The sequence below is a fragment of the Protopterus annectens genome, chromosome 2.part1 (genome assembly GCF_019279795.1).
Source record: "Protopterus annectens isolate FY-2018-M chromosome 2.part1, PAN1.0, whole genome shotgun sequence".
NCBI lineage: Eukaryota > Metazoa > Chordata > Ceratodontiformes > Protopteridae > Protopterus > Protopterus annectens.
The window spans coordinates 306496716-306506817 of record NC_056729.1 but is presented as its reverse complement, the minus strand read 5'-3'; the positions used below and the strand labels follow the sequence as shown (position 1 = coordinate 306506817).

The window sequence follows — 10102 nt, the reverse complement described above, 5'->3', positions numbered from 1 at the left end:
CACATTCATACTTCAAATATGCAAGATTACACATTTTTATAGTTGATGGAGACCATATTATCTTTGCTCAAAATATAAAGCTCATTCAGATATTTTTTAAGAGTCTCTGATGTGAACATGAGTTTACCGTACTAGCTACTTCATAGGTTCATAGGTTCATAGGTAAGTACTAGGCTATCGGCCCTGGGACCTATACAAGCCCAGCCAAAAAGGTACCCTGGCTTTTGCCACCCAAGAAAATTATTTTCCTGTGCCACTGTCGAGCAAAGCCACAGAAGTGATCCCCAGGGTGAATTTCCTATTTCCCATCCAATCATCAAGATTTTCCTTGAAGAGTGCTAATGAGGAGCTTTGTTTGATATAGATAGGTAGTTTATTCCAGAGTATTGGAAGTCTCTGGGATAGGAATCTATCCCTCCGACATGTTCTGTTTATTGTGGTGACAAGGTTTAGGTCCCTAGAGCGTGTAGCTTGGAGGGATTGGGATTTCTTTAAGTGGAGCATGTCCAACAGCTCTGGGTTTGATATAGCTTTGTATGTTAGGCAGAGATCACCACTGAGTAGACGATATGTGACGGAGTAAAGCTGGAGTTTTTTGAGATGGTTTGTGTAGGGCATCTGATTGAGGCCAGTAATCCTCTTTGTGAGGTATTGCTGTGGTCTTTCCAGTTGTTGTAGATGTATTATGAGATACATACCAAAAGGGGCGTTGTACTTTATAATGGGTCTAATGAGTGATGAGTAGAGGGGAACAATTACCTCTTTTTTTCTGGATGAGAAACCTTTTGTGATGAGGTGTGCCACGTAGAAGGATTTCCTGACTACTGTGGTGATGTGATTATCAAAGGAGAGACTACTGCCCACCTGTGTCCCAAGGACTCTTATCACACTTTCGGTGTTAAGCATACTACCACCTATGTTGTAGTTCATGGGTACAGAGTTTTTACCAAAGGGGACGACAATGCACTTTTTGGCATTGAGCTTGAGGCCATGGCTTTGACACCAGGCATTTGTCTCAGTGAGGCCCTTTTGTAGGATGTCCACATCGTTAGAAGTTTCAATTATGGCTCCTAATTTGCAGTCATCTGCAAACTTCATTAGCCAAAGACCTTCTGTGTTAGCCTGTACTTCAGAGAAGTAGATACCAAACAGGAAAGGACCCAGGACTGAACCCTATGGTACTCCACTTATCACTAGTCTGAAGTCGGATTTGGAGTCTGCTACTTTCATAGTGTGGGTTCTGTCAGTGAGCCAGTTGGCAACGCATCTTGTGACATAGGGATTTATACCTAGTTTAGTGAGTTTATCTATAATTCCAGAGTGGGGGATGGTGTTGAAAGCCTTGGCAAGATCTAGATAGGCTGTGTGAACCACCTTACCCTCATCCGTGGCTTTGGTGACTGCTTCAAAGAAGTCTGTCAGGTTTAGTAGACATGATCTGCCTTTTACAAACCCGAACTGGGTGGGGTCCAGAGTTTGGAGATTACCAATGTCTTTGTTTATAAGTTCCATGATGATACATTCCATGGCCTTGCAGACCAGGCTCATCAGGCTAATGGGGTGGTAGTTCCCAGGGTCCATGGTGGCTCCTCCCTTGTGGAGTGGGATAACTGTCACTGTGCGCCATTCAAAAGGCACAAAGCTTGAGGTGAGGCTATGATTGAACATGGTACTTAGGTGGGGTGCCAGTCCGTTCTGTAGTTCATGTAGAACGCAGCCTGGGATGTTGTCTGGTCCCATGGATGCTGTGTTCTTGGCTTTGGAGAATGTGGTTTTTACCTGTGCAGCCGTGATTACAGGAACTTTGCATCTTCTGGTATAGAAATGGGCTCTTTAGAGTGTCAGAGGGGGGGTAAAGTTAGCACTGAACCGATCTGCCAGGATGTTGGCAATATCAGTTGGGTCTGTATATTTAGTGCCATTGTGCTGTAACTCAGAGCAGATCTGAGTGTTGCCATTAAGATTCTTGACATAGCTATAGAATGCTTTGTGGTTGTCTTTAGAATCTGTGGCAATTTTGTTTTCGTAACTAGCTTTGGAGGATTTTATCAGGGATCGCAGCTTCTTACTGAGGCTGACCAGGGAGCTCCTCCACTCATGGGATTATACTCTCTTTTGTAACTATTTCTTCCTTCTGTTGTACAGTTTGTTTATAGCAGGGGATCACCAGATTGGTTTCCTTTTTTTGGAGGATAGCGTCTTGGTTCTGTTTGGGATAGCATGATGCATGTGCTTGTGTAAGTGCTTATAAAGTGCAATTGTGTAGGATTCAGTAGTCGTAACTGTATTGTCCATCTGCCTTACTTTGATGTAATCAACAAAGTTTGCTATGCTGGAATGATTGCTTACTTATAAAGTATAACAGTCAAAACGGCACTCCTGCGCGAAAGGCAAATGCGCGGCTCAAAAAACAATATAGAGTCCCAGTAAAGAAAGAGCCAGCATACTGTGTACAGAATCACTTTTATTAAAACAAAATCATCAGACCGGTTTCGACCGGAGTAATGTCACAGCTTTCCTCAATGCAAAAAGAAAAAGAAATGAAATTTAATTAAACAGTAAATACACTCATCTCAAGGCTGATTGGTCCATCCTAGAATTGTTCATTCAAACCAGGAGGGAACAACCCACCCAGTTTCACAATCCACTTTTTCTCTTTATTATTTAAAATGGAGTGCCATCCAATTTTGTTGGATTTATTGCCCTTTACAGTGTCAATAATCAGAAATGAAAACCTGGCAGTAGGATGTATCAAATGGTGTTTGTAAAGTGCATTGGAAGACTTTTTATTTTTTATGTTACTAATGTGTTCCGAAATTCTTATTCTGAATGGGCGAGAAGTCTGGCCAATGTAAAAGGAACCACAGGTACATGTAGCTTGATATACTAACCAATCAGTACTACAATTGGCAAAAAAATTAATTTCAAAAACTGAAGAACTGTTATGAATGGAAAACTGTTTGGATTTTACCACCTTATCACAGTGGATACAATATCCACATGGATGACAGCCAACTAATGGATCCCCCATAATGGTAGTTTTTATGTATTGAGAAGGTTGATAGATGGACCCATGTTTGTAATGATTAAAGCAGGAAGCAAGGTTTTTACCTTTCCGGTATGAAAATTGACATCTTTCAGGTATAATTTGAGATAGCTCCTCATCATATTGTAAAATGTTCCAATGTCTCTTGACGCTTTCAATTAAATTCACCGTGTTCCTGGCATATGTTGTAACCAGCCTTATGGGTTGTATTGTGGTAACATTATGATCCTTGTACCTCAAGAATTCTTCCCTGTTGGTTGAATTAACCAAATTACTTGCCTGCAACACATAACCCATATCATAACCCCTGGCTTTGAATCTGCTGATAAGATCCTTCCTATGACTCTGAAATGAAGAATCATCTGAACAAATACATTTGGTTCTAATAAATTGTGATTTGGGGATGTTACGGGCTATATGTGGAGGATGAAAACTGGACGTGTAGAGGATGGTATTATATTGGGGATATTTTCTGAATACTTCAGTACCCAGCATGTGGTCTTATAATCTGTTGATAGTCACATCCAAAAATGTAATACTATTTAGATCATAATGAATAGTAAATTGCAATCCCCAAGGGTTCTTATTTAGGTAAGATATGAATTCATGTAACATATCAACCTCTCCTTTCCATACCATCCAGCAATCGTCTAGAAATCGTCTCCAAATATCAATGTATTCTAAGTAAATATTATTCCCATGATCATAAATAAGCTGTTTTTCCACAAAAGCCATAAACAAATCAGCATAAATGGGGGCAAAAGAAGCCACCACTGCTGTACCCTTTGTTTGTAAATAACAGGTGTCCTGATAGAAAAATACATTGCTGCTAAGAACATGTCCTGCTAGCTGTACCAAAAAAGAATTGAAGTCAGAGTCATATAGATTGGCCACCTCCAGCCAATATTTAAGCGCCTCCAAACCGGATTCATGTGGAATGTTAGCATATAAAGTGCACACATCAAGTGTGCACATCAACCAATCAGGTTCTAATTGACTGTCTGAAATGATTTGCAGGAAGTTGGTAGTATCCTGTAATCGAGACCGAACCAGATGGAGAAGCGGCTTTAGATGTTTTGTCAGGTAGAGAGATAATGGTTCTGTAATGTAACCTTTACCCGAAACAATTGGTCTGCCTGGTGGATGTATGAGATTTTTGTGAATTTTTGGCAAAAAGTAGATATATTGGTTGGCCGGGTCCTGAATCATTAGTTGATGCATAATATCATTGGTGACAATTGCTTCATCCCTGGCCTGAACTAAAAATTCATCAATTGATTTTTTGAAACAATAAATAGGATTGATAGGCATCTCAAAATAATATCTACCATCAGATAACTGTCTTTTGGCTTCCTGATCATAATCTTTCCAATTTAACACAACCACAGCTCCATCTTTGTCAGCTGAAATGATGACAATATTCTTGTTGTTTTGTAGTTCCAGAAAAGCTTGTTTTTCCACAAGAGTTACATTATTTGATTTATACTGTATCTCTGACCTAGAAAAATGCAGATCTTTGAGAACGCTATTCTGGAACTGATGTACCAAAGGATGCATAGGTGGAGTAAAAGATGATTTGTGATATACAAACTTATCATCCATACCTTCATTATCATCATTGCCAAAAAACAGTCTTAAGTTTAATGTTCTACAAAAAGACATTAAATCCTGAGCAAACTTATCCTCAGACACCATGAAACCCAGAATAAAAGTCAAGCCGTTATTAAGCACAGATAAATGGGGTGGAGATAGTACAAAATCACATAAGTTTAGAACATTCTTGTTGTGATCTTCCACTAATTCTGTATAGCCATTTTCAACAAACTCTGAATATTGCCTGTGCCTCCTGTGTTTACGTCCCCCCCCGCTGGTACCTGGGCCTAAAGGGACAGATAATGTTATCCTTTTTGGTGATGGTGAACTTGGTACTGATTGGAATTTGTTATCTGTGCAAGAAGAAATGTCCTCAGTCGAGGACCCAGTGTCATGACCAGATTTTCTCAGTATAGAGCGTGGTCTCTTTCTCTTTGGAGCCTTAGACAATGAAGGCGTGAATCTCACATGCTTCGAATTATTTGAAAAGGGATTACCCTGCTGGTAATCACCCTGATCCCTCTTAAATTTCTTAATTTTTCTGCTTTTAAGTTGTTGTTCCAGATTATTTAGATCTGTGGCTACTTTGTTAAGGTATTTATTATAATAGGGTTCACCTTCAAAGGGTTTCATATCATTCACTGTTCTGGTCACCACATCAATTTCTTTATCAATAACTCGATCATAATATTTAGATAGAGTTTCCACAAAGGACATACTGGCTTGCTGCTGTATTTGGGACCACTGATCACTAAGCTCCGAATCCACTGTCCCTACATGAGGTTGTATACGTACTCTCAGGCCCCGAGGGGTTATGCCTTTGGCAATATATGCCTTAAACAATTTGGAATGCCAAATATTGGCTCTGAGAGTATGAAGCTGTTTGGATAAACCTTCAAAAGCTACAATACAAGCAGATTCAGAATTGGGTGCATCGTCGATAATATTGTTAATTTGAGAGGAAGATCCAAGGCCAAATGCCCAAAGATCTTCCCTATCAGCTGATAGTCCTGTGATCAAACTTGAAAGATCCATGTCTAGATCTATGTTTATTCAAATATGTATCAGTTGGATAAATCTCAAAATTAGTTATTGACAATGATAGCCACAACAACTACGACAGTAAGAAAAAATAAATAAAAATTGTATTTTGTTTAATGATAGTAGGAGGAACAATAACAGCCCAAAATATATATAAAAGAGGAGAATGAACATATCATTCAAAACCAAGCTGCGTCCCAACTTACTGAGGCCACCTTTAGCCTCTCTTAGATACAATGTATGACAAGATGCAAACAATTACACACTAAACACTAGAAGTGAAACACTAGATTATGGAGCGAAAGACACTCATGGATAAAACACAGCAGCTAGACCAGATTGTTCCAAAATATTATTGGATTATGACCAAAAAGGTGGATTAATCAGAATATCCTATTATTTACCTGTAGGACCTAAATATATATATATATATATATATATATATATATATATATATCTTGGCTCATGTGCCAATATTACTAACATCATATATAATGTGCAAAGATGATATTATGTGTCCCAACTGTCTAAATTAGTGTAACCAGAAACAACTAGATGTTAAATATTGATTACAGAAAATATATCAATCTAGCACTTAATTGTTGAACAAAATAACCTATACTATTTACTAGAGAGAAAGAGCAGTTTGTACTAATCACGCAATGACTCATCCATTGAAAATATGTACTGTTCAAATGTCCAAAAATTAAGATTGAAATATTAAACAGAATAATAATACAAGAATTGTACCTTAATCATAATATACAAAGGTTATAATAAAGTCTTGACTGTCCCTTATGAAAATAGTGTCCAATAGACAAGATACAGATTCCACAAAGGAAAAATTCCTCTCGGCATAATGTCGCCAAATAATTGAAAGTTCTACAGTACCTTGTGTTTCTTGATAACAAAATAGCCCCTCAATTTTAAAGAAAGGCAAACTTACTAGATTGGTCCCATAATGTTGCATACATATGTTCCAAACAGATCTCAAAATGTCACATACGCTTGCTTAGAATAAGCCAAATCTACAGTAGACATTAGAAAACACCAAATGGCTGAAGCTTCCAATATTCGGCAACTACAGTTTAACACATCACCCAGATAATAAACCACTTTAAACTTCACTTCCTGAAGGAGTCTTGTCGGGTTGATGTCCCTTTTAAACGACGAACTGTGAAAGGTTTTGATAAAATCTTAAGTAGTCATATACACATTGAAAAGATGAGGTGTCACTAGTGAACCCTATGGTAAGCTATTTATTGTGGCATTCTCACAGGAATACTCATGTCTTAGCTGTACTGTGCATTAAAGAACTTTGGCTGTCTGCTATAACTTATGCACACATAAGCTGGATAACTGCACTGTAACACAACAAAGATCAATTAGCTTGCCTATAGCAGTATCATAAAGCTTTAATACAGGCTGTAGTCAAGAGAGCTTTATATCAGTGTTGTTTGGCTGTAAAAGAACTGGGAAAGGTCTAAAGCTTATTTTTTAATGTTGTAACATATCAAATCCATATTAAACTGAACTTTATTTCACACATAATATTGCAAGAGATTCACAGTGCTGAAAAGGCTGTGTCAAATTAACGGTATTGTCTATTGTGTTTATAATGTTTATGGTAAATTGAATCCACATGTATACATTTTCCACAATATCATAAGACATTTGCATATCACTTCTCTTGAACAATCAAATTTAATAAAAAAAAAACAGAAAAAAGGCTTGTTTTACTGGTTCACCAGGGTGCCATACATTCATGCTTCACATTGCCTCAGTTCACCATGGTGTCTTATACATTCATGCTTCACATTGCCTCAGTATATAATCGCATAAAGTGAAGAATGAAGCAATGTACTGCACAGACATTTTACCTGCCAGCAGACAGAGCACTTTTAATATGAATCAAAGAGAAATGTCATATAGTGCCATGTCACAATAATATACAGTGACACAATGTCTTAAAATGGCTTAGGCTTACTGTGTCACCCTCAGAAGTATACTTCTGAAATCTTTCCTCGTCTTCTGAAAAACAAACTCAATGAGTACTTAATTTTGAGTCCAAACATTTAGAAATTCACGGGTTCAGAAATATTTTTCCCATACACCTTTTTTATTTTATTTTCAGTAACAATGAATTCGAATTTGGCATAACCAATTTTCAGCATTGGACTGGGCAGAATAGTTCCAAAAATAAAACAAAAACATACATAAGAGTTTGAGTTGATACATAAGGATATATTTAATCTAATTTATTTAATCCTGTTAAATTATAATGGATGATCACACACCTTAAAAATGTACATTTAAACAGATAAGTACACAGTTATCTGTAAATTGTAGTGAGTAAAATATACATACGATAATAGGTTTATAGGTTCATAAATGTATACTAGGCTAATGACCACTAGGGCCCTTGTAAGCCTAGCCATGCAACCCAAATGTGACCCACAGATTTGATTTATATACGTGGTGATTTACTGACCACCTCTATCCATCAGAGATGTAGGTTCCCGAGTGGGGTACTGTATCAAATGCTTTAGCCAGATTGGCAGTATGCATCATTTTCCCCTCATCTGTTGCTTTAGTGACCTTTCCAAAGAAATCATCTGCATTTGGCAAGCATGGCCTTTCTTTTACAAAGCCAAACCAGGATGGATCCAGTGTCTGGTGGTCACTTATTTCCTTGTTAATAATTTTCAGGATAATTCTTTCCATGGCTTTGCAAATAAAATTAGTTAGACTTATATGTCTGTAGTGTCCAGGATCTGCTGAAGGTCCTCACTTATGAAGGAGGATGACCATCGCAGTCCTCTGTTCATGTGGCACAAAGTCTATTTTAAGACTATAGCTAAATAATGCCCCTAGGGATTATGATAAAATGTATTTCCGACTGTTCAGGAGGCATCCAGAGATGTTATCAGGGCCAATTAAGGCTGTTTTCTTTTCTTTAGTGAGTGCAGCCAGTACATGCTCCCTGGTTATAGTTGGAGGAGTTATGTATCAGGCTATTCTGAGGGGGGATGGATGGGAATGAGAGGGGCTAAATTTGGAAATGAATTTCTCTGTTAACAGGTTTGCTACATTGTCAGGCGCAGTGAATATGGCACCATTAACAAACACTTTACCACATTGCTGTGCACTGCCCTTGAAGTTTCTGATATAGCTGAGGAAGGTCTTATGGTTATCTTTCACCTGGGATGCTATCTTAACCTCAAGGTAGGCTTTGCTTGATGTAATTAGCCCTCTTAGTTGCCTCTTAGTTGCCTATTTAGTTTCATGAGAGAGTTTTTGTCTTTATGGAAATTATCCTTCCTGCTTTTTGTCATATTTTTTCTTCTTTTTGTTGTATATCCTGCTTAATTTGGGATGTCACCAGGGCAGCTTGTTTCTTGGGCTAGTCCCGGGATTACTTCTGATAGGTACAACAACCTCTATGTAGTCATTGACATGGTTGTACAGTTTCTGAGAGAAATTCAGCATAGGCTCTGTGTTACTGGGGTTTGGAGTTTGGAGAGACATTTAATTTTGACAAACCATCATTTAATAAAAGGTAATTTATCTTGGAATAGTTTCTAACTGTTACTGGATTTAATGAGATTACGGGGATGATTCTCATTTTGAAGGAAACAGCTTTATTGTGCACCTTATCAGGGATGATGAGACACTGGGAGGTGCAGTGTTGTCCCATATTTGTGAGCATGAGGCCCAGTAGGGCTCTAGTGGATGTATTTACTATTTTACTAAGAGGAGTGTTTATATTTACAAAATCCAGGAATCACTGTACTTGTATATTTGAGGTCATGTAGGATTCCCATTCTATAGAGGGATAATTAAAGTCTCCATGATCGGATGTCAGGTTGTATGGTAAGTGCCTCCCGTAGGTCCAAGTATGCATTGTGAGCTTGTTGGCATATGGAGGATGACCTATAGCTCACTAAGATATATGGGATTTTTTTCTATGGTTATCTGCACGTGAAGGACTACAGCATATCATCTTGTTTGACCACCCTAGAGGTATGTGTGTTATTGATGTATACTGAGACACCTTCACCTTTAGCCCTTGTCAAAGCAGCTTCCTGTTCTAAAGGTGTGGAAAGTACTGAAACCTTGCACTGCCTGGGTGCTCTCTGCAGCTTTAAACCATTTCTGTGTAACTGCACAGCTGTCTATATAAGTTATGCTTAGAGAGAATGTATTTTTTAGGATCCTGGCATTGAGCAGTAACACCTTGAAGCTCAGAAGAGCTGATTTTGCAATGTTGGTAGGTTTGTCAATGTGGCATTGCCTAAAAAAGGTACTATGGGGATGGATAAAGATTTAGCCAATATTTGAAAGCATAAAGAGGAAAGGTGCAGACCATCCTTGGCAAAGCCACATGGTCCGTTAACCATGTCCTCCCAAGCTGGCAAATAT

The 10102-nt window shown here is 38.2% G+C and overlaps 1 protein-coding gene across 1 annotated transcript in view; it reads left to right on the top strand.

The window, feature by feature from the left end:
- Window positions 1-5737: 5737 nt before the first annotated feature.
- LOC122794841 (uncharacterized protein K02A2.6-like) overlaps window positions 5738-10102 on the top strand; it is a 59050-nt gene continuing 54685 nt past the window's right edge. Inside the window, 1 exon segment of the mRNA XM_044063447.1 lies at window positions 5738-5761. Within this exon segment, the coding sequence (XP_043919382.1) occupies window positions 5738-5761 (24 nt within the window).